At 39.3% G+C, this 25,012-nt stretch overlaps 1 protein-coding gene across 10 annotated transcripts in view; it reads left to right on the top strand.

Moving 5' to 3' along the window:
• Window positions 1-25,012, top strand: part of NAV2 (neuron navigator 2) — a 333,333-nt gene that overhangs the window by 167,230 nt on the left and 141,091 nt on the right. For 8 of the 10 annotated variants that reach the window (XM_067558196.1, XM_067558193.1, XM_067558197.1 and 5 more), the window contains one exon: window positions 21,721-22,816. In XM_067558196.1, coding sequence (XP_067414297.1) covers window positions 21,721-22,816 — 1,096 coding nt within the window. Of the gene's footprint in view, window positions 1-9,711; window positions 9,785-20,864; window positions 20,966-21,720; window positions 22,817-25,012 lie in introns of those variants that run through there. The other 2 variants (XM_067558198.1, XM_067558199.1) reach the window with 2 other exon arrangements.

The raw sequence follows: 25,012 nt of genomic DNA, 5'->3' as shown, positions 1-25,012 counted from the left end.
GCACTGTTCAGTACATCTGAGCCAGCCTGAGCAAATTACTTCCCTCCTTTCTCCTTTTAGAACAAGGGAGGAGCAAAGAGGCAACTCTTCATCAAAGGGTATCTATGAGGTGAAGTGCCTACCAGAGCTGATTTTGTGATGGTGCAGTTTACATACCCTTGCTCAGGATTGTGTCTAAAGATACAATTAGCCTATTCTGTCCTTTAGAGCCATTAATGAAATAATTCACACAAAACTTCTGTAAGATAGGTAAATGTCATTATCATCACTTTTATTGTGAGTAAACTGCAATGCAGAGAGGTGAACCCAAGCAGTTTGTGAAAAAACCAGGAATAGAATCTCTCAACGCCTTTTGCTGTGCTCTGTAAACTAGCTCATGATCCTTTCCACTTCATTTATCCATTGTGTCACCTAACATTGCCCCCTGATTGCTTCTTAACATTCGGCTTGATAAACTCCAGTTTGTAAGACTGGAAAAGAACGTGACTTTTATTGGTAACGCAGATAAAAAATAATGCATTAGCTCCTGTCTCCTTTCATTTAAAATCTGAAGAAGAAAGAAACTTGCAAGAAAAGAAACTAAAGTTGTGATAGGACTTAAATATAGGTGTTATCCCTAGTGATGTAGCTGTCCCAGAGGGTGTGAAACAAGTATACAACTGCATGTTTTTAATCTTCATTTTCAACTACCGCGGCTGTCACGGCAAGAAAGTGAAGCCAGATTCTTCCTGAAGTTAGTTATAGGTCAGTTCAGTGCAAAAATTGGCCAATTTGAGTAACTTGTTAAACACAAGTAAAAATGAGAAGAAAAAGAGATGCACTCATTTTACCTCTAATGACAGACCCCAGTAGAACCTCTTCAGCTGCCACAATATTCAATTTAATATTTGAAAACCATAATCCTATATTTTAAAACAAGTTAAAGGAATGCAGACTTTATTAATAGGTGATGGCTGGTGTTCAGGTCTTCGAAGTTTTTATTACAACCTTCCCAAAATTTACAGCAATCAAAATTTTCTTGTAATCACTCCACTTATTTTTCCTATTCCTCTATGTATATATTATACATATCAAAAGCCTTGGAAGTGTGTGTGTATGGGGGGATGTCAATTCTGCAGTTTGTATGTAGAGATTTATGTCCAGATCTCTATTCACATTAATGGAAATTCAATATATTAATTTCCCACAAAGCAGTATGATAATACACCCCTCTGTGCTAAGATGTTTCATTAATTTTGGTGATGATTAGCCATTTATAATAGCAATAACATTATGGGTAGTGCATTTTGATGTGAATTATTACTATTCAGTTGTTAAAGATTCTTTTAATAAAAAAATGGAACAAGGCTCTAATTACACCTTGGGGTTGTGGAGAAATGATGAACCACTCAAGCTTGTGATTTCTGATGTCCCTCATGTAATTAAAGCCTTGTAATTCACATCTGAATTGTCACTGTCATTTAGTCCATGTGTACATATAAACATACCCGTTTGGTTTAATTTTACGTCCTTTTACAAGTAAGATTGTGTGTAAACTACAGCATAAATAACATCTGCCACTGTGCAATTTCTCCATTGAACTCATCTTGATTATCCAAGACACTTCTTAGCAGTCCAAACAAATGTAGGAATCTTGCATTCATATGCCTACTTTGTGAATCATTGGGGACTGGATCTCTTGGAGTTCCCTCATAATCCTTTTCCCTGTGGCTGTTTCATAGACATGATCTCTAAACAAATAAACAATTACTTTAGTCTAAAATCTAAGTTGCATATGCAATAGAGAAACATTTTCTTTCTCCTTTGTACTGGAGGAGACCAGAACTAGCCCCCAGGCAGAAACAAGATTGAAACTTACAAATGCATATGACTTGGGTAATGGGCCTGTTATGGCAGGTTCTCTCTGTCATACAGCCTAGGGGTTCACACAGCCACTTAGCATTTGGAATGTTGCAAGCAATGTATCAGGAGCTCAATCCTGCAAGATGCTGGGCGCTCTTACTAGGTGATGAGTGCCCTCACTCTCCCACTAACTTCATTGCACTTCTAGGGCACTAAGCACTTCAGAGCAGGGCTTTGAATCTTGCAGGATCAAGCCCCAAAGCATATGACAGCAATCCTGTATGTGACTGCTCTGTTCCTCCTTATCCAACTGTAAATTGCACTAAACATAATGTAAAGATGCAGTAAACACTGATGTGTTTACATAAGAACATAAGAATGGCCATACTGGGTCAGACCAATGGTCCATCTAGCCCAATATCCTGTCTTCTGACAGTGGCCAATGAATAGAACAGGTAATCATCAAGTGATCCATCCCACTGTCCATTCCCAGCCTCTGGCAAACAGCAATTCCTGCCTATCCTCCATGAACTTATCTAGTTCTTTTTTTAACCCTTTTTTATAGTCTTGGCCTTCACAACATCCTCTGTCAAGGAGTTCCACAGGTTGACTGTGCGTTGTGTGAAGAAATACTTCTTTTTGTTCATTTTAAACCTGCTATTAATTTCATTTTGTGATCTCAAGTTTTTGTGTTATGAGAAGGAGTAAATAACACTTTCTTATGTACTTTCTCCAAACCAGTCATGATATTATAGATCGCTATCATATCCCCCTCCCTTAGTCGTCTCATTTCCAAGATAAAAAATCCCAGTTTTATTAATCTCTCCTCATATGGAAGCTTTTCCATATCCCTGATCATTTTAGTTGCCATTTTTTGTACCTTTTCCAATTCGAATATATCTTTTTTGAGATGGGGCAACCAGATTTGCACACAGTATTCAAGATGTGGGCGTACCATGGATTTATAAAGAGACAATATAATATTTTCTGTCTTATTATCTATCTCTTTCCTAAAGATGCCCAACATAGTGTTAGCTTTTTTGACTGCTGCTGCTGCTGCATACTGAGTGGATGTTTTCAGAGTACTATCTACAATGACTCCAAGATCTCTTTCTTGAATGGTAACAGATAATTTAGACCCCATCATTTTATCTGTATAGTTGGGATTATGTTTTCCAATGTGCATTACTTTGCATATATCAACTCTGAATTTCATCTACCATTTTATTGTCCAGTCATCCAGTTTTGTGAGATCCCTTTGTAACTCTTCGCAGTCAGCTTTGGACCTAGCTATCTGGAGTAGTTTTATATCAACTGCAGATTTTGCCACCTCACTGTTTATCCTTTTTTCCAGATCATTTATGAATATGTTGAACAGCACTGATCCCACTACAGACCCATGGGGGATACCAGTGTTTACCTCTCCTTATTCTGAAAACTGACCATTTATTCCTACCCTTTGTTTCCTATCTTTTAACCATTTACTGATCCAAGAGAGGACCTTCTCTCTTACCCCATGACAGTTTACTTTGCTTTAGAGCCTTTGGTGAGGGACCTTGTCAAAGGCTTTCTGAAAATCTAAGTATACTATATCCACTGGATCACTCTTGTCCACATGCTTGTTGACCCCCTCAAAGAATTCTAGTAGATTGGTGAGTCATGATTTTCCTTTACAAAAGCCACGTTGACTCTTCCCCAACAAATCTTATTCATCTATGTTTCTGATAATTCTGTTCTTTAGTATAGTTTCAACCAATTTGTCTGGTACTGAAGTTAGGCTAACTGGCCTGTAATTGCTGGAATCGCCTCTGGAGTGTCACATTAGCTATCCTCCAGTCATCTAGCACAGATGCTGATTTAAATGATAGGTTACATACCACAGTTAGTAGTTCTGCAGTTTCACATATGAGTTCCTTCAGCATTCTTGGGTGAGTACCATCTGGTCCTGGTGACTTATTACTGTTTAATTTATCAATTTGTTCAAAAATCTCCTCTAATGACACCTTAGTCTGGGACAGTTCCTCAGCTTTGTCACCTAAAAAGAATGGTTCAGGTTTGGGAAACTCCCTCTCATCCTCAGCCGTGAAGACCAATGGAAAAATTCATTTAGTTTCTCTGCAATAGCCTTATCTTTCTTGAGTACTCCTTTAGCATCTTGAGTGTCCAATGGCCCCACTGGCTGTTTAGCAGGCTTCCTGCTTCTAATATACTTAAACATTTTTTGTGCTATTTTGAGTCTTTGGCTAGCTGTTATTCAAATTCTTTTTTGGTCTTCCTAATTGTATTTTTCACTTCACTTGCCAGAGTTTATGCTCCTTTCTATTTTCCTCAATAGGATTTATCTTCCACTTTTTAAAAGATGCCTTTTTGCTTCTAATGACTACTTTTTCTTTGTTGTTTAGCCAGGATGGCACATTTTTGGTCCTCTTACTATGTTTAAATTTAGCCTTTTACTGAACTTCCGTTATGGTGTCTTTAAAAAGTTTCCATGCAGCTTTCAGGGATTTCACTTTTGGCACTGTGTCTAACTGACTTCTTCATTTTTGTGTAGTTTCCCTTTCTGTCTTTGTGTTCCAGCTGTCTTCCATGGTGTCTGGGGCAATACTCTAAGTGAGCTAACCCCCTTTTTTGTAGGTCCTTTCCAGCTTTCTTTATAAATATGACTTTTTATTAAAATAATCCTGCAGAGGGCAGTAGAAGTCTGTGGGAAAAACCTACAGTTAGTTTTTCTTTCAATATAAATGTAAGGTAAAATGATAGTAAAAATAAATGTTATTAAAGTAAAATCTAGACAGTTTACCTCTCTACTCTGAAGGCCACAGAAGATTTATATTTTTCAGACTGTGAAGCAGGAAACTCAATTACTGTTCAGTTCCTAGTGGACAGGTGTCCAAATCAGAAAAAGATGATGATGATGATAATACTTACTGTTTAATATCTTCCTAGTATTATTAAAGCATAATTAATTCATCATTTAATTGCAAACAGTGTCACAGTTAATCCTAGCACCCCTGTTAAGAATCTCATGAAAGAGGCCCAGAGACTGAAGAACCATGGTGACTAAACTACCATCTCACCTGCATGAGTGATTACTCCCAGGTGTGACTGAGTATATTTGTGGGGGAAGTGTTTGCTCTTACTGCTTGTGTTGTACCTCTTCTAAGGAGAGAATAAATAGCTTCCATTCAGCGTATTTCACTTGGGGGAAAACATATTTTTTTAAAAGATGCTCAGTTTCTTGGCATATATTTAAAGTATTTTTTAGGAAACTGACTAAATTATTTTGATATCATAAATGGGCTCAGAAAAAAATTACTTAAAAAAAACCCTAAGTGTTCCTATTTAGGAGGGACAGTTCTATGTGTTCAGGAAAATCTGTAACATTTTTCCCAATCTCCTAAACGCATTCATTCCTAGATCCAATACAGATTAAATGTGTATCCACGTTTCCGTAATTACACCTATGCTCAGTCCTGGCCCTGTTGCAGTTTATGAGGATGGCCAGAGATTTTCAGCTTAGCTCTGCAGCTGTAGAGTCCACCAATGATCGTTAGAGGGAAGTAGCCCATCACTAGTTATTGAGTCGTTCTTACAACCCTGACCTCCTGACCATGGACCCTGCCCATGCATTGCCCTGGGGTGATATTAGAAAATCAAAGACTCACAATTCAGCACAGTGGGGTAGGGGTAGATTTCTTCCATATCTCAGACATAGAGGAGGCCAGAGGGGAGACCCACCCGAAGATCACCACTGGCTAACAACTCTGGCCTTTTACATCCATCAATTACAGTATGATTTTTATCAAATAAACCTGTAATCTCAGGGGGGAAAAAAATCAAGTTAATTTGAAGAGCTATTTTCCTTAAACATGTTGATTGGCATTGATTATATTACTATCCTTTAATTCTTTAGTAATCAAGTGCCATATCCACTGTTCCATTACTTTGCTGGGCTGACAGTATTATAATTAGCCAGATCATCCTATTTACCCTTCTTAAAATTTTGCAAAACATTAGCTTTCTTCCAGTCTTCTGGATCTCCCCCAGTGTTATAAGAGTTATTGAAAATCAACATTAATGAACTAATGAGCTCCTTGGCCAGCTCTTTTAAAATTATTGGAGTCGTGTTATCTGGACCTGCTGATATAAAGATATCTAATGTTAGTATCTGCTGTTTAGGAGTTTTCTGAGTTATTGTTTAAATGGAAAGGTGGAATGGATGCACACTTAAGGACCCATCCTGATTTGCTCTGGTGTCCCTGAAAGGCTGCTCTGAAGACGATACACAGAGACAGAGATTTCATACAAAGGGGACTTCAGAATAGGTCAGACTCCTGTGGAGCCAGAATTTGCAGCAATAAGGGACTAAATTCACCCTTGCTTCTGCAAAAGAGAGGATCAGGATCTTGCCCATCTTTATAGCGTTAGATTATGACAGAAGTGAAATTACGACACTTTAAAAACCTCTAAACAGTCTCTCCTTTAAAAAAAGAAAAGAAATAAAATAGTTAAGTATGAAGAGAACAACGGAACATTTTAAAATACATTGTACAATTTCTGGATCTTTAGAAATGCAGATTTCTGTGCCTGTATTTCATCAGCCTTGTCTGTGTTGTATGTAAAATGGACTGATACGGTAATCAAGCAAAAACACAACAAGGAAAAGTGACCTTCAGTCTACTAATCAAATAATTCCCACAATATGCTTGTTTGCTATGCACATTATTTGCACATACCTAGTTATTAGCAGGTACAGGTAAATGGGCAGAGATGTATTGCCTTTGAGCCAAATTTCAGAGGCTAAACGCATTCTTGACTTGATAGCTAAGGTCTCCAAAATGGAAAACACACATCTTTATTCATACTTCTATTATTAAGAAGAAGAGAGTTTGTGGCACAGAATACAGGGGGCATGAAATCCAATGAATGACTGTATAGTGTGTTTGTATAATTCTGCATAATTGAATTAGACATCAGCAACGGGCAAAGCACCAGAGGTTTTTATTTTCCACAATTTATTTACCAGGTAACCCCTGAATTACAATGATATAGGCACAAAAAAGGAGAAAATTCTGTTGCATGGAAAATCTGGCTTCTTTTAAAGAATTTTTTACCCAATTGGCCTGTAGTCTCAACAACAGAAAATTCTAAATTTGAAGCCAAACTAGTTAATAAAAAGAAATATTGATAAACTGAAAAAGGGTTCAGAAAAAAGCTACAGGAAAAATTAATGGTCTGGAAAAGGTGTCTTTACAGTGAGAGATTTAAGAAGTTTTATCTATTTAATTTTTCCAAGAGAAGGTTAAAAGGTGATTGATCACAGTCTACAAGTACCTACATGGTGAAGAAATTTTTGATAGTAGAGGGCTATTTAAACTATCAGAAAAGGCATAACAATATGTAGTATTTTAAAGAAATGTCTTTAATGAATTTTTTTTAATGATGGTCTAATAAAACTAGACAAATTTACATAAAAATAAGGTGCACGTTTTTAACAATAGGGTGTTTTACATAAGGGCATGGTAGAGTCTTTATTCAAGTTCTAAATCAAAACCTGGGTATCTTTCTAGAAGATATACTATAGTTCAAATGATGCTTGATGCAAAAATTACTAAAGTTTTATGGTTTCTGTTATGCAGGAGATCAGACTAGATAATCATAATGATCTCTTTCGCCCTTAAAAACTTTGTTATCTATGAAAATGTAGGACTAAGCCATCTTTTATAGATGCATACAACTTAAGCATAAAACATTTGTTGGCATGAATACTTACAGTAACTCTTGGATTCTAAAAGGTCTATTTTAATAGCAAGTGCAGAATCACCAGATATTTTATCTTCTAAGATTGCAAGCCACTGGTGGAAGGCACCTTATCTGCTTTATGTTCTGTACTACCTCAAGCACTTTGTCCATACGCAGCAAACTCATAATAATAAATAATAAAACCAAAAAGCAAGATATAATTTCCCGTGGTGGTTTATGTGACTTGACCATGTAAGGCAAGTAATACTGCAATAAAACGTGTTGTGAAAAGTATGTCCTGAGAGACCCACAAAGCACAACATAGATGAATTTTAGGAAGTAAATTAAATGTATTTATTTATGTATTTATTCTCCCCATGTATATTAACCTTCTGTCCAGGATTATGTCACATTGAAGGATTTTTCCTTCTTGTATGGGTAGCAGCACTCAGCACAGTTTCCCAACACAAGAGAGCTAGGATGGCAGATTCAAATCTGACATTTGGCCAGCTTGACTGAGGGCAGGTAAAAAAGTAGACTGGCTGGCTGAAAAGTAAGACAGAGCTACTGAAAGTAGGATATACGGTCAGCCTATTCAAGGATTCAGCCCCTTGCCCTCCCTTCCTGAGAAAAAAAGTTGTACTTTTTCTTTTAAACTTTAATAGTTGAGATTAAATTATATCAATGAATATAACTCTGTTAAACCATAAGTAATATGAAAGACTTTTAAAAAAAATCACACCCACCACTGCTTTTTTTTTTTTATCAGATGAAATTCAGGGCAGAGAAATGTAGTGTAAATGTTTTACTGCTGGTCATGTTAATGACCAAACCCGTATGGTATGTGGCCAGCTTTCTGAGCCCTTACAAAATTATTATTATTACTTTCCTGCTTAAATTCATTAAATAATTAAAATTACTACTTTCCTGCTTAAAAAAAGTTTAAATAAACTAAATTTATCTTCCTTAATTAATATCAATTTGCCACATTGCTACGGCTGTTCCATATTAAAGAAACAAGCATAAAAACAAGAAGAGAAAAAGAATATGTATCAGCAAGCAGATATTGCTAAATTAATCTCTTTAGACCTAATCTGGAAGTCCTGCTCAGTGTTTTTGATCATTTTGGTAATTTCTCAGGCAAACAGAATAGCTGAAAGTGGTAGTTTGGCTGAGTTTGGATAAAGTTAAAATCAAAGCAGGACCTCTGGATTTGGTCCTTTAAGTGCAGCATGCTCTATATAACATATATTTGTAGACTTTTTGTTTTGTTAGTTTAAAGTAATGCAGAAAATGTTCTATCATCACCTTTGTCCTGAGTAAACCAAAATTTTTAGAGGCTCATCAGGGTCATTTGTCAATTATTCTGATGTTCAGAAACTACCTCTGGACCTAGTCAGTGTAACAGAGGGAAGCTATTCACAGCAGCACAATGTGGCCTCTTCTTTTTAAAGAAAAATAAACAAAAATCACCCCTAAAATTCTGTCCTGTTCTGTCACAAAAGTCATTCCAATGTTTGTTGGTTTTACAGCTCTTAAACAGATGTTTGCATTTTGAGATCATTGCATTTACCAAACTGATGAACTTGTTTGGCTCATCTACACTGAGTAGTTTCAAGGTTTTCAAGAATGTGATTTTTAGGAGAGTTCATTTGTACAAGTGGTTCAAGGTAATTTACATTTGTTGCAATTCACAATCCCCAAAATATTCTTCTGCTAAATCAATGAGCTTAATTTATGGTTATAAATAGGTAAATAAATAGGTTATTAAATTGATATAGAAATGTGAAATTGTAAAGCCTGATACCTCAACCAATGACCCTTACAAACAGTATGTTACTGTGATTTCCAAATGAGGACTCTGATATACTTTAATTGATCATGAAAAGTCAGTGACCCTTTTTGCACAAACTGCCAGATCATCACTGAAATTGATTTTTAACTGTGCCAAATTCAGTAGCATGCAGTCCAACTCTGTGAGGCAACTGAGTGAAGGTGTGGGGGAGAAGTGGAGTGGGAAAGTCTCTATAACCTAGGGAACATGAGAAAGACTAACAGTTCATCTGAGGCTGAAAATTAAATGGAGAATCTTGAGATGGAAAGATCATCCCCATTATCAATAAACACAGTGTGTGGAGCAGAAAGCTGGAAAGAACTTTTATAGAATGAAACATTTGGTTCATGCAACAAATAAATAGCAGTAAGTTAAAGTATATTTTTCTCAAATCCAGCATACATGTTCATGAGTGTTTGCTGTTTAAATTTTTGACAAGTTTGTGAGCTTTTTCTTTCTTTGTCAATTTCAGATGAATCTAATGTTTACTGGGAGAGGTTGAACTAGCACTCTTTTGCACATGCTGATTAATGCTAACACCACTGAGATTGTGGGTAGAATTTTTAAAAGAAAAGCATAAGTACATGAGGTTTAAAACTAAATTGTAAATTGGCTATACTTTTCTGTTTCAGCTTTGTAATGAATATGTTTAGCTGCAATAAAATGGGAATATCTCCATGTTTGGAGCTTCATAAAATTTAGCTGTTTCACTGTTTAAAATACATTTTTTGGAGTGTTGAATCCAAGCCATGTGCTAACAATTTGCATGATTTTTATACATTGGAATGAGTACAGCCAAAAGTACTGTGCTGACAATCCACAAATGTAATTCTGCTTAATTCAGTATAGTTAATAACTTCACAAAGAAGCTGTGTCCCAGGTTAAACCATAGAGGTTAAATTTATATTGGAAGCTGATATTATTGTTTAAAATAAAAAAATGCACTAATGCAAAAAATCTTAAGCCACATGTATACTGTTTAATACAAAAATGCTTTAAAAATAAATAATTGGTTGCACATGGAAACACACCAAAAACCTACCTTCTTTTTTAAAACAAAAGAAAAGAAAAGACTATTTTAGAATCATTGTTTGTATTTCTTTCACACTTGGTTTGAAAGTTGTTCTGACTAATGACCTAGCTCTTCAAATCAAATTGCTGATCAAAGGAGTTTATGTGACTGTTCTTGACAAATCCATAATTTTAGTGGTACAAATGCATATTACTGGCATTTTTCTTCAGTCATGCTGTGTGTATTAACAGAAAGCAGAAGTCGTGAATAATCCTCACCTGTTTTCTGTACTATAACTTATGTTGAAAGCATTTGATATGTTTATTATGTCTAGTTTGATCTTCAGTACAATAGGACCAACATGTCTTGAACAAAAATATGTTTGTGTGTGTATGTGTTCTGGTTTGAATGATCGGTTTGTCTGATCCTGTCGATTTCTTCTGGGTAGCCTGTGATATTTTTTAATTTAAGTAAAAGAGGTGTAAAATCTGCAGTACAAATTCATCCCTTGTGTTTCTTCAATGAAACCGTACAGATACACCAAATACTTGTTTGATCCTTTACATATATATCATAGAATTTGCTTGGGTTCATGCAGTTACTGGCATTTGTTTAAAGGCACAGGGCCATATCCTGTGATCATTACCCAAAACTAAATTGAGTTTTTAGACTCAGCCCGGAGTAAAGGGCAGTGTGTATATCCCTGGAGAGGCTCTAGAAAGGAACTGTACCCCAGTTTTTCTGGAGTGCCTCTTTTACACAGAGGAGAGGGAGCATTCTGTGTCAGCCCTTTACCAGTTGTAACTTTCTCTCTATCTTGCATCCAGCTACCTGCCTGGGCCAATGCATGCGAGTGGGGATGGAGCTTCATCTACTCTCCATATCCCCTCAACCTTCTCGCACGGCCCCTGTCCTCCTTCACCCTGCATTGTGACCCAAGATCCATTGAGGTCTTATTCAGCCGTGTTGCAAGGATAGCCATTATACCCTGCCTGGATGCTAGTCATGATTAAGGATACGATTTGATCATGGATTCCCTGACTTTCCGGGACCTCTGTTTCTTCTGGGGCAGGGCTGGAGCAGCTGTCAGCCCCAGGGCTCCTGTCAAACAGCTGATGAGGCCAGCCAGCCCACTGGAGCAACTGCAAGCCCCTGCAGCTCTGTTGTCCCCCCTCCCCTAGATATTTTTAGTAAAAGTCGAACAGGTTGCGGCTTCTGTGAATTTTTGTTTATTTCCCACGACCTGTCCCTGAGTTTTACTAAAAATACCTGTGATAGAATCTTAACCTTAGTGATGATCTATCTCTCAGTTTTTACTTTGTCATTCCTCAGACAAAACTCCCATTGAGTTAAGTGGGGGGGCTGTGTGAGGGCTGCATTATAAGGTCCATAGAATTTGGTTCATATGAGTTTGTGTGGTACAAACAGTTACTAATGAATGTTGCAGGGGTTGGTTTTAAATATAATTTACTTCTGTAATTTTAGGGGCAAATTTCAGAGAATTTTTCAGGGTAGTTGGTGTAGAATTAGTAGTGTGAATTCCATTGGTAATTACACTCAAACAGCTGAAGTACTTACACTTCTCTTGGCAAACATACTCCTTAGTGTCTTAAGGATCACCATTACAGGTGTGCAGCATTTTAACAGCAGCAGTGGTTCACATTCTTGTGTCTTTGTCTATAAGCCTGCGTTCTCATTAGAAAAAGGAACAGAATAGATTGGGTTGGTTTAGTTTCTAGCTGATTCAGCAGTGTTTGAAAGTTGTTCAGAAATGGCTTTATGTACATAAGAGTCTCAATTACACAGCAATAGTGGGTCTCCAAAAATGTGCAAATTGCTGTACACTTCTATATCCTTTACCGAGAACATGCATGGCACTGCCATTTTGGTCTGCACAAAGTGTAAAATTTCTCTGGGAGAAATAGTAAGAATTTGGTTGCAAGATTTTGATAAAATCACCACAATTTTGCAGCATATATTCCCAGATCAGAAATGGAAATGTATACATATCTAATTCTCAAATTAAGTTTCAAATTTCTTGATTAGGCTAGAATCGTACTCCGCAACATTTCATTGTGAATTCTTCTTTTAATTATTTCTTGATATAATTTTAATTGTTACGATTTTTGTTGCACTTTAATAAATCCACATTACATAGTTTTTACTAGCCACTATCCCAATATTTATTTCTCATTTATCAAACATATTTTTAGAGAATAATTGGCCCATCTCCGTTAATCTTGACTGCATGTTTACATTGGGTATATGCCCATAGGGAAGCTTAAAGACATTGCAGAGTGAATCCAGCAGTACAATACAGTTACAGGACCAGATACAAGTATGTAGTAAATCATGTCCGTGTTTAATCTTAAACTGTTTAACTGGCTTAATTTGGCATTTCAAAATATGCCCAGATCTTTTACCTAAACAGAAAGAGTCTGAAGTTTCAATAACAACTGAAATAGATTTATACAAGACTGAGAAACTTTGCCATAGTTGGTGTAAACTTTAGGAATATTAATAAAAGCAAAATAAAACTATATTTAAATAAAGTTTTGAAACAACCTGCAAAAGCCAGAAAATTTAGTTGGTGTACTTAATTTGCACAGTTCAGCAGGATAAAAAATCCAAACCCAAGAGTGAAGCTTAAACCTAACCTTGGGAACCTTGAAGACAATGGAACCATGCTGATTTATACCAGCTGAGGATCTGGCCCTGAATTTCCTCGTTGTTCAGTTAATGCTACAATTATTACACATTTCCAGTTTTTAATTTAAAGATGGACAGCCATGGAAACTGAAATCCACTATTCAACCACAGGATGGACACAGAAGTAATGCTAGCTTCTACCACTGCTGCACAAATGCCACTGTATCTACACCCTCACCTGTAAGGGACATCTTCAAGCCAAGAGGGTAGTTCAGTCTGCAGGGTCCATTCAGTCTTTGGCCTCTTTGGTGAACCTATATAACTGTCTTCTCCCCCATTCAATTCCTGTATAGTGTAGCTGAAATATGCATATTTTGTGCCTGCTGGTATCAGGGGCAGGATGAGAATGAAGCCATAGGCCCACCCTTTCTTCACATCAGCTTGTAAAACTGCACGGGTAGAGCAGAGTGCACGCTGCACTCTCTGCCATCGTTGTCTTCTCACCAGCAGAAAATCTGGCTGACTCAACAAAATTCTTCTTCAGAGCTGTTTCTCACAGTACACTCCATCCTTCCCTCCAGTGCAGACTGTGGCTTTGAGCCACAATTTGGACCTTTATGTGGAGAAGTAATAGAAAGAATATGAAGACTTCCATGCTGAAACTCTTCTGTGCTCGCAGACTTCTTTCTCCACTCCATCTAGCAGACCTTGTGTAAACCAATCATGGAGGCAAAGGCAGTCTCATTGGTTAGAAAGTAGAAATGGAAGGAATCCTGGCCTATAAGAGGAGCTACAAATAGAACCACAGCAGTTGCAGCAGAAAAGACCACACCTGTGGACACTGGCCATTTTTGGGAGCCAGGATTAGCAGAGTTTGTGTTTGTGCGCAGGCACTGGTGTGCACACAAACATTAGCAAAGTGCTAGTATTTGTACAGATACAAATTTCAGATCGACTCATTCACTTAAAATGTAAATTCAGTCTTTTTTAATGTGCTGATGTCTTACATTTGGAGAGAGTTTAGGCCAGACATGACCATCAGATCATCTAGTCTAATCTCCTGCCTTTCGCTGACCATTACGTCTCATCTAAATACTTCTGTGTTGAGCCCAATGACATCAGTTAAATTAAACCATTTTAGTCCTCAGGAGACGAAACTTTGTGTGCCCCAGCCAGAGAACAGGAGAGAAAGACTAGGTGTACTAATGTTACTACCACTTTATTGTTAATTCTGCATCTTACACAACTTCACTGGTTGGCCGAGGAAGCCACTCAGTGACGAATATTGTCTAGTTTGATGTCCATGACTGACTGCTCAGTATTATCAATCTAAATTTTTCCTAGTGCCTGCCATTTCTATATCAAAGTTCTGACTTGTAGTCAAAGTGGGCCCAGATTGGAACACTGCATATTAATCCAAGTGAGGGGACGCGGTTGCATTGCCTTGCCTGAAGCCCATGAACACCTTTTGATGGCTCTGTCACCCCAAGCCTTCTGGATTTATTTTTACAAATGAGATAAATCTTTAAGAACAATGAAGAGGGGTGTTATTTGTTTAGGTTTAAAATTAAAAACTGTCCCTGGTTTTGAAAGGCAGTCCACTTGTTATGTTATTTCATAATGGCATAACTTGTATCCGGATGATAGAGGTCCCTCTGGCCTTGTTCTTAACCAGTCATGTGAAGAGTCTTTTGACTTTTACTGTAACTAAACAAAAACAACAAGAAATTTAAGGGTCTTAGTCAGTTATGTCAAGACAATGGAGAAAAGTATTGTCTGGGCTCCAGCTTCCTTCCCCCCCCCCCCCCCCCACTCCCCCCTTCCAACTCATAGAAACTGCTGAGTCTTAATGAAATAAACCCACAAACAACTGAACTGTTGTTTCATACACTGCAGCTTAATGTGAACAAAAGAGGACTTTGCAGAAATGTGAAAGTTTCCTGACTGACATTTCCACAGATCTTGGACCTGGTTTTCAGAAGCGCTGAGCATCCAAAACTGCAACTGAAGTTGCCAGATAGAGCTTACCTCCTGGTGGGGAAAATAATGCTCCAGATTTCAAAGAATAAATGTGATTTTTGTTTCATAGTGCAGTAAATTAAATCCCTTGTAAAGGGCAAACATCTTGATAGAAATTCAATGAGTAAAAGTGGGAGCAAGCAATTCTATCCCGTTCAGTGAAGTATATTACTTTTCAGTGAAATGAAATGTTTGTTGTACACTTCACCATGGATCACAGAGCATTTCCCTTTCTGGGAATCTCTGCTTTTAAAGAAAAAAAATGATGTTGTTACCCTGCTGCTGGCATAGGCTCAGTCATTATCCCAGTGCAGATAGTGCATCCTCCCGTACGAGTGGGCTTGCCCAGTCAGGCGGTATGCTCACCACAGCTCTTTAGTTCCATAGGCAGCAGCATTACTATTGAAATGGTACCTTTGTTAATCATAAATTTTGTTAATTTTGACAAAGGCCATGTGCAGAGCTACCTCATTAAGCAGATTCTTCTGTACATGTTCTCATTACTTAGGCTCGTGGAAAAATTCCAGTTTTACAGTAGACTCTTGATGGAAATATGTAAGCCCCAGTAACCTAAGCATTGTTTGCGAAGCATGATAAATCACTAATAAGTTAGAGGTGGCTATCTGGTATGCAGCCTTCTGGGGTGTACTCCTTCAGTACTGCCTTGAAGGAGGGTGGTTTGATGGCTGAATGAGGCACCAATCACCCTTCTATCCTGGGAATGGACCAATTTATCAACCTTCTGCAGCTCTGAGACTGCAACAATGGCTAGGTCCACTACCACTTCCTACCCCAGACTTTGAATGTGGATTGCTCTCCTCTCTGCATCTGTTACACAGAATGTAGCCTGATTACTTAAGCTATGCACTGAACTAAGGATTTGTCTTTTCATGAGAACATTTTGTTTGTCCTCCATAGCTGTGAAATCAAGAGAGACACCTTTATTTGCTTTATGGAAAGATACTGTAAAGATTTTGACCTTTTTAATGAGAACTATGAAAACATCTTCTGTGCAAGTGTTGCTTTTGCTTCTTATAGTGACTGCATTTAAGACTGTTTTCAGTTGAAACAAATGAGAACACACTTGTTTAGTCTTAGTTTGACAAATAATAAGAAATTGCATATATTTTCTCTAGCCCTAATTATAATGTGATTTCAGTTCGTGATTTAAAGCATAAGATTCTAGACGTTCTTTTCTCATCACAAATGGATAGGTTTGCAGATGCAGTTAAGACTTTACAGGAGCAGCTGAAATCTGATTTACCCATACTACAGTGTATATTGGCATTGGTACTAGACCACCAACATCTTTTTAACAGAAACATTAGGAATAAAATGGACTTCAGGCCAACATTTTGTCTTTGAAATGAGGAGAGAAATGATTATTTAGCCTAGGCTATGTTTTGGTTTTGAATACATTTCATTTATTGTCAGTTTAGTTAATGTAGGTTGTTGAGGAAAGAAAACATCTCCCCCACAAAGGAACACAGGGGAATTAATAAATTTATCATAAACCTCACTCAACTTTTCATCAGCGGAAGGTCTATGCTCTTTTGAATTAACCTTTCCCTTCACACTAGTGTATCTGCTTTTTTAGGGAACAGAACATTTTAATACACACTCCTGGAACAGAGCCCAGTTCTTTTACCAATATAAGTAGTTGGTTTTAGTAGTAAAAAAATTTGGCAAGCTGGTTGTAACAAAGGAACAGATAATCCTAAATGAGTGGAATTTTCTTATGTTAAAGTAAATTTTTTTTCCTTTACAGAACAATTTTATTTTCAACCATTCACTTGCATTAACTTTGTACATTGTAATACACTGAAAAAGTTAGGGACTTTTTTCTGCTCCATTATAAATAGGATTTTACTGTATCTGAGTTCACTATAAACAAAATTCCGTTGTACTTGTGCTAGCAAATGAACAAGTGGTTTTTCTCTCTCCCAGTTGGCTATCTGGCTTCATGAAGTTTTTACACATCTTTTAATAAAAGCAGAAAAGCAAAGTCAGTTATTCATGGACATCAAATGGTTTTCCCTGGAAAACGTCAGATACAGAAACTAATAACTGTATTATAGTGGTTCATAAATGTATTAACCCCCCTTCTGTTACAGTTTGTTTCAGAACACCATAGGTCTAATTCTGATCTCATTGACACTGGCATAAATCAGGAGTAACTCATCTAAAGTTACTGGAGTTACGCTAGTTTTACACCCATATTTGTGAGAGGAGAATTGGCTCCATGTTTGAGAGAGTGTGTGTGGGTGGGGATGGGTGGGGAGAGAGGGTTGGGATTGTGTGTGTTTGTTGGGGGGGGGAATGGGATTGGGTAAACAGGAAAAGAGAGAGATTGAAAGACGGGAACTGGGAGCCAGGAACTCCTGAGTTCTAAACCTAGCTCTGATACTGTTCTCTTTGTAGCCTTTTCCAAGTCACTTAATTTCACTGCCAAAGTTTTTCCTTTGTTAAATAGGGTGATAATATCTACCTCAGGAGTATCCCTGAATATACAAGGCCACTCCCCCAGAGTATTGGTGAGATTTAGTGTGGAGGTAAGGTTGCAGAAAGAGTCAGATAAAGCATGGCCTGGTTGACTAATCTAATCTCAGTGCTTCACTAAAGAAGCAGGGAAAATGGACATAGATTAGAGACACGCCATTTCAGAGATGCCATTTCTTAGTATCCTCATTTGAAGCCACTTAACAAAATGAATAAAAGCTACAGTATATTAAAACAAACATTTAAAATCATTAGAATCATTTAAAAATCTTGTATTGACACATATTTAAAATCGGTGGTCTAGATCCAGGACCTTTCCCAATTATTTGCCTGCTGAATTAGTTTGTTCCTTCCCTAACTTCTTACTTCCTGCCTTTTAGCAGAAAAATGGGGCTTTCATGCTATAAATGTTTTACTTTTTTCTTAAACTCTGTCACATCCTCCCCCTGCACATACAAACACACAATGTCTACATTCTAATGTCTACAGGTTTAATTTTGAAATTAAAAAAACCAAACAAATACAGTAGAACCTCGAAGATACAAACACCAGAGTTAGGGACAGACCGAACACCATGTGAAACCGGAAGTACTATAAGCAATCAGGCAGCAGCGGAGGGGGGGAAAAAAAAGAAAGCAAATACTGTGCAGAGTAAAAACAGTTCGGGGTCTGCACTGTTCCTGTAAGCCAACGGCTCTGTTTTACCCCACCCCACTTGGCGGGGGAAGCTGTTCACTCTCTCTCACTCACACACACCCTGTGCCCCACTTCTGAGCGGGAAAGAAAGCTGCTGCAGCCAGATCAGCTCATGCTGCTAGGAGGAACTGAAGGTTACAGCCAACGCCTGGCCTGGAGCTGGAGTGGGAGTCAGCTGTGCCCTGGAGAAGTTTTAAAGGGCTACAGCCTGTGCAAGGATGCGGCCCAAGCTTTGCCCATGGCTGCACTCCTGGATCCTGCCAGCACATCTGGAAGTGCAAGAGGCAGGGGAGGGAGGAGCGCTGGCAGCAGGCTGGCACCAACTCCCTGCCACATGCTGCCTCCGAAGCATGGCAAGCAGTGCACAGAGCAGAGCAAGCCTGGGGAGAGGTGGCTGTGGGCTGGGACTTGTAGCGCCAAAGGTGTAGGGCAGGCCCACCCAGTTCAGCCCAAAGGCAAGAAACAGGAATAGGGCAGGGAGCTGCTTGCAAACCAGGCATTGCTGCCAGGGCTACCTTTGCAGAGATCTGCTGGGAGACACTGACTGCAGGGTGCTGTACCATAATGTTTTGTTCAGAGTTACGAACGTTTCAGAGTCACGAACAACCTCCATTCTTGAGGTGTTCGTATCTTTGAGGTTCTACTGTAACAAATGTTGCAGTTTTCTTTATCAATATTTTCAAAGAGCCAGGTTCTTTACACATGCTGAGCTGCATCTTACTCAATGAGTGGTCCCGTTGGGCTAGATTGTTACTTCAGATGCAGCCCTGAGCAAGGTGTCGTTCAGAAGCTGCACCACTCCAGGAGTAACCCTTAGGTTATGTCTACAGCCATTTGACTTGGGCTTGCAGGGCTCGGACTAAGGGGCTCTTTAATTGTGTTTTGGATGTTTCAGCGCAGGAGCTGTAGGACCCCGCGAGGTGGGAGGGTCCCAGAGCTCAGGCTGCAGCCCCAGCCTGAATGTCTACAACACAGTTAAACAGCCTCATAGCCAGAGCCCAAGTCAGCTGGGACAGGCCAGCCCTGGGTGTCTAATTGCAGTGTAGACATACCCTTGGGATGCAAGTACAACGCACCCTTCTTTCGGCAGTTTGTAGCGTACATATACGCGTGGTCCCCCTAGAAGGACATAAATAGCAGTGTAGCTGGTGAAACACGGCTTAGGTGGGTAGAGTTCAGACACACCTGAAGGGTATGTGTAAGTACATTACCCTGTGCGGCTCTCTATTCAGCCAAGCCCTGCCTTCCTGTCTATCCTGCTATTTTTACCAGGGTAATGTCCTGCTGCCTCCTCGCAGCTGGAGCCTTTACCCACCACAGGGAAGGACTCTGGCAGCAAAGCAAGGCAGTGCCAGCTCCCTGCTGCTGGAACAACTGTGTCAGCAGTGAAAGGCTCTGGCAGTGGGGAGCTGCTAAAGCTTTTTCCCATTGCCTCCCCCCACCAGTGCTTTCCACTGACGTGTGTAGCTACACACCACAGTGTGAATGTGGTATGTTTTTCATTGTGGCGTGTAGGCTACACCCCGCTGCCAGTGGTATGTAGTGTAGACGTAGTCTTAGAGGCATTGTGATTCAGGCACAATTCTTCCCCTGCTTCCTCCTTGCTATGGGTGAGGGAAGTGGCATCAAAGAGCCTTTTGAAAACTTCCTTGTCCCCTTCTTCCTCCCAGCTGGGGGTAGGCTTGTTGGCACCAGATCCTCCTTTTCCTCCCTGTGACTCCTACACCACCAGATGCATTTGCTCAGCACTCCCTAATCCATATGATTGAGTGTGGAGTGTTCCTGAGCTCAGGCAGAGAAAGTGGCTCTTCAAGTACCACCTGGCAGAATAGGATGTGGGACACTTGGGACTTGATTCTGCTCCTGCACTGGAGTCAATCAGGAGTAAATGCATTGAAGTCAGTAGAGCTGCGCAAGTTAAACCTGTGGTAAATGAGTTCAGAATCCAGCCTTTGGTGCCCCTGTATACTGAGATAACAATTGCCATTTACCCATCTGCCTGAGAAAAGCTTGCCAGAAAAAAGGGCTAGAAAAACCAGCCACTCTATTACTTGGTGGTTAATAACAGAGCACTGGAAATCTTCCTATTTCAGAAATGACTTCTCTTCTTTAAAAATTTATCATTAGTTCCTCTTATTCCGTTTAGTACATAACAATGTGAAATGACTGTGAGTTTATTATTAGTAAAGGGATCTCCGCCACTCCTAGAAACACAGATCTCCGCTAAGTCATGAAGATATATGTGCTTTAAATCTTCGGGAGGTCTGGTTTGGATCATACGAGTGAGGTTAACAAAGCCATATCTTCAGTGAGCAGCTGAAAGTGAAGTAAAACAGCCCCTGTGTAGTTGCAGCAGTTCATGATTTACAGAACTGAATTCACAGTGCCGCTCCTGCTGCTGAAAACATACGTTCTCAACTGCTGTTTATTTTTAAATTAAAAAAAAACAGCTCTATATTCAGTTTACTTTATTGCTAGAGGGCAGGGAAATATAGGTAAAAGCCGTTAATCCCCAGCAGGCTGCTGGACAGCCGAACAGTTAGGGATGACAAACGTTAATTGGAAACATGAGCCGTTTAACAGAAAACATATTTGTGATAATTGAGGGAGTAACGTCTCCAGAAGGGAAAGTTTGCAAAGAGAAACTTTAGAAGAGAAGTGGCCACTGATAGGTGAGTAAGCAAGTGTGATTTTCAAACTGTCTTTAGGTGCTGAACGTTTTGCTTAAAAAAGGCAAATAACATTGAAAAAACTAAAATGAGATTCATGCTCACTGAAGAAGGGTTTGCAGTTACTGATACTATCTCTTCTTACAGCTGGATGTAATTTTTAGATAAAAATGTATCACTTAGGTTTAATCCATGAATAAGGACACAATCTGTTTTATTTTTGCAGAAGAGTTTGCCTCTGTTTTTAATGGGTATCAAAATTTGAAACCACCCTTAACTGGAAATAACGTCAGTACTGTTGTTTTGTTTTTTTTTCTCCTCCATGCAATTTTTATTTTTAAATATACTTGAGGTTTTTCTAAGAAATGAACTTGAACAGTAAGGATTTTTCTAAAAACAGAGAGCGAGCCTTGGTCAGATGATAATACACATTTACTTGCTAATGAAGTTGCAGTGTAGATCTACAGGACACTCTAAAACACATCTGGGTTTTGCATGTTTAACTTGATTTAGATGTCTTGTAAAACTGTGAATAAATTTAAATTACTATAGTGAGAGTTTGCTGCTTTATTGAGGGGAGAAAAAAATCAGAAGTCTTATTTTGTTTAGTGACACTGCTGTAGTTTGTAATAATGAGAAATCTCTCTTTCTTTCCTAATAGTAGTTGTCTAAAACACCAGCACTTTTACTGTGGAAAGGAATTGCAATAATCAGAGCTGTTTTAATACTGGGTACTACTGTTTTTGTTTTTTTCCCAGAGCCAGCAGACAGTACAGCTTCCCAGTCCACAGGAATGAATGAAAATGTACCATCTTCAGTTCAAAGCAGTAACAGTACAAATAACTTATCGGCCATACCCCAGCCCAGCTCTGCAGTTAAACCCTGGCGCAGCAAGTCCCTTAGCGCAAAGCACACAGCCACGTCTTCCATGTTATCTGTAAAGCAGCCAATGCCAGAGTCTCCAAAACCATCTTCAGAAATGGTCAAAGCAACTCCCAATGGTCAAAAATCCATGCTTGAGAAATTAAAACTCTTCAATAGCAAAGGAGGCTCCAAAGCAGGAGGAACATCCCTTGAGTGCTCAGGGTCTCAGGACACTAGCTGTGAAAGACTAGAGACACTTCCCAGCTTTGAGGAAAGTGAAGAGATAGATGCTGCAAATCGGAATATGAACAATCCAGGACCAGCCTCCAGTAGCCCCAAAATTGCACTCAAGGGAATTGCACAAAGAACTTTTAGCCGGGCACTGACTAATAAGAAAAGTTCCCCAAAGGGCAGTGAGAAAGAGAAGCAGAAAGAGAAGGAAAAGGATAAAAGCAAAGACATTACAAAAAGAATATCTGTAACTGAGAAGCAGGAGATGAAAGAGGAGCCAAAAGAAGAACAGACAGCACCAGCTACAACAGAGATGCCAAAAAAGTCCTCCAAGATTGCAAGCTTTATCCCTAAAGGTGGAAAGCTGAATAGTGCCAAGAAGGAGGCCTTGGCCCCTTCGCACAGTGGAATACCAAAACCAGGAATCAAAAACACCACAGGGAAATCCTCAAGTGCCCCAACTTCTGCAAAGGAAGGTGAGAGAAGCCGCAGTGGGAAACCTGGCTCAGGGCTCTCTCATCAGAAGACCCAACTAGACAGCAGGAATTCCAGTTCCACTTCAAGTTTAGCCTCCTCAGAAGGAAAAGGGATAGGAGGAGGGGTGTCTGCTCTTAACAGTAGCAGCAGCACCCAAGCTGTTAATGGGCCAGTTAGTACCACACAGACTACAGGAAGCAATACTGTGAGTGTTCAGCTACCTCATCCACAACAGCAATACAACCACCCGAACACTGCCACAGTAGCTCCTTTCATGTACAGGTAGGGTTAACTCTTCAAGCATAATGTTTTGAACCTGACGTTTTTATCCATTTGTGATATGGTTACTTGGAGGCAGGGGGAGACAAATTGAACAGCAGCTGCATTGGTGCTGACAGTTCTTTTTAAAAGGTGACATCATTTATCAAGTTACTGTTAGAAACCAACAGTCATAACTGAGAGAGTTATCATTCCCAACAGTTGAAAAAGTAAATGATTGCTGTATCTCAGATACCACTGTTTGCTCAAAGCTGACTTTATAATACTGGTTTATTAGTAGTAGAGATACCATGTGTGTGTGTTAGATGTAACTTTATATATGGTTCAGCTGTGGCAGTTTTAGCCTGTGGTGTGTAGAGAGGAGTTGCAGTGTAGCACTGGGAGCTTCTATAGGCATTGTGCCACAGGCAGGTATGATGTCTGGAAGGCGCCATCTAAAACTTCCAACTGTTGGAGACATCAGTTCAGCCCCACTGGTGTGTGCTGTGTTGAGAGCAGGGCCCCCGGATGCAGGGGTGGAGCGGAAGGGTACACTGTACTGGGGCCTGGAGGCTCTGGGGGGCCCAGCAGGCTGTGACCCCCATTACCATGAGGAAAAAAATGTTCATGGCTCATGAGATTGTATGTATGGCATGAGGGATTGTGGTATTGTGTGGGAAAGGGCCAGTGTTACAAGTTTGTACTGGGCCTGAAAAAATTATGCTTGGGCCCTGGTTGGGAGCCCTAGTGTAGATAGGCCAGCTGCTGCTTTGGTCATTTTTAACATTGTGTTGATCAGACTGGCTTTTATATGTCATAGTGTTAAGGATGGTTGCAGTAGTTGGTGACCCATCTACACCAGAGCTCCTGAGGTTGCTAACAGTGGTGAAGCTAACTCAGTGTTTACAACGCTGAGAAATGTTTGGAAAATGTCCTTAGTGTAGACCTAGGATTGAAGGACGAGCATGGCTGCAGCTTGATCCTTGGTTAGGGTCAAGCATTCACACCCCAGCGAGTGGGTTTTGCTCTGTTGGTAGGTTTGGAGTCAGGGGAACTGGGCCATAGCCTGGCCTCCTCTATAGGCCTTTAGCAAAGATGTATGGAACAGTCCTTTCACTCAGGGAAGCAAAACGATTGATAGTGTGCCCTATGTGGGCATATAAGGTGGGATCCTCATGCCTTCTGCCCCCTCCCCTTGGGCACCTTCCCATTGCTGGGCACAATCAGGCCAATGCTGTTTTTCTGCATTGTACAAGATATTTGTAAAAAGCCGTGCAAGCTTCCTGCTGTGTGAACACATCAAAGTGAGCCACCTGCGAATGATTAACCTGATTAAAATACATATTAATATTACATTCTTCTTGTGGCCACTATTAAAATACATATGCATCTTTTTAAAATTTCTGGATTCACCCTGTTCTCAAACCCACATTTTCACATTGCCACCATAGCAGCATCTTACGTTTGCGAGGTGGTGGGATGGACCAGGCCTGCTATTTGTTTATAAATCCGTTAGGGATGCAGCTCTCTGTTTTGAGCAGGAGAGTGCCAGTGCAGTTCTTAGGTTTATAACGCTGTAGATAAAGAGAGAAAAGATCTCTGTGTTTGATCCTGTACCCCAACATAGGAAATAACATCAGTTAAACTGATCTTTTTAGTAGCCAAAAGGCCAAGTAGAGCTCCTGTGTATATGTATGTGTACATATATACACACAGACACATTTTTGAAAAAATGGACATAAAATTTAAAAAATATTTTGACCTGGCCTCTCAAATGCTCTCCCAGTATTCCTGATCAGTTCTCAGTTGTTACAGTTCTTACCCCCATGAACATGCAAGGGTGAGTTCATTAGGCATTGGAGTGTTGCCTATTTATGACTATAATGTCCTGATGAAAAAGCCAAAATAAAACCCACTGTAATAACTGACTTGATCTTCTGGAGCTGATCTCCTTTCAGTGTTTTCAATACCAGTATCATCTGAAGCATGAAAGGAGCTGAGCTGCTAACCATAAAATTTTTATAACCCTAATAACAGATTGGTGGTCTCAAGGTAATATTTATTTGACTTTTCACAAGAACACAAAACAAACTATACAATTCTGCCAGAAAAACTGATGCAGACTTGAAAAAAATATTGTATTTACTTGCCCAGCCAGAAGTCAAAGTGAAAGGTCAAAATGTATCCTCTTGTATTTTTGAAAAATGAAGATGAAAAGTA

This window comes from Emydura macquarii, unplaced genomic scaffold (genome assembly GCF_026122565.2).
Source record: "Emydura macquarii macquarii isolate MOO-44397 ecotype Brisbane River unplaced genomic scaffold, CSIRO-AGI_Emac_v2 contig_1876, whole genome shotgun sequence".
NCBI classification, from domain to species: Eukaryota; Metazoa; Chordata; order Testudines; family Chelidae; genus Emydura; species Emydura macquarii.
This window is presented reverse-complemented; position numbering and strand designations above follow the sequence as displayed.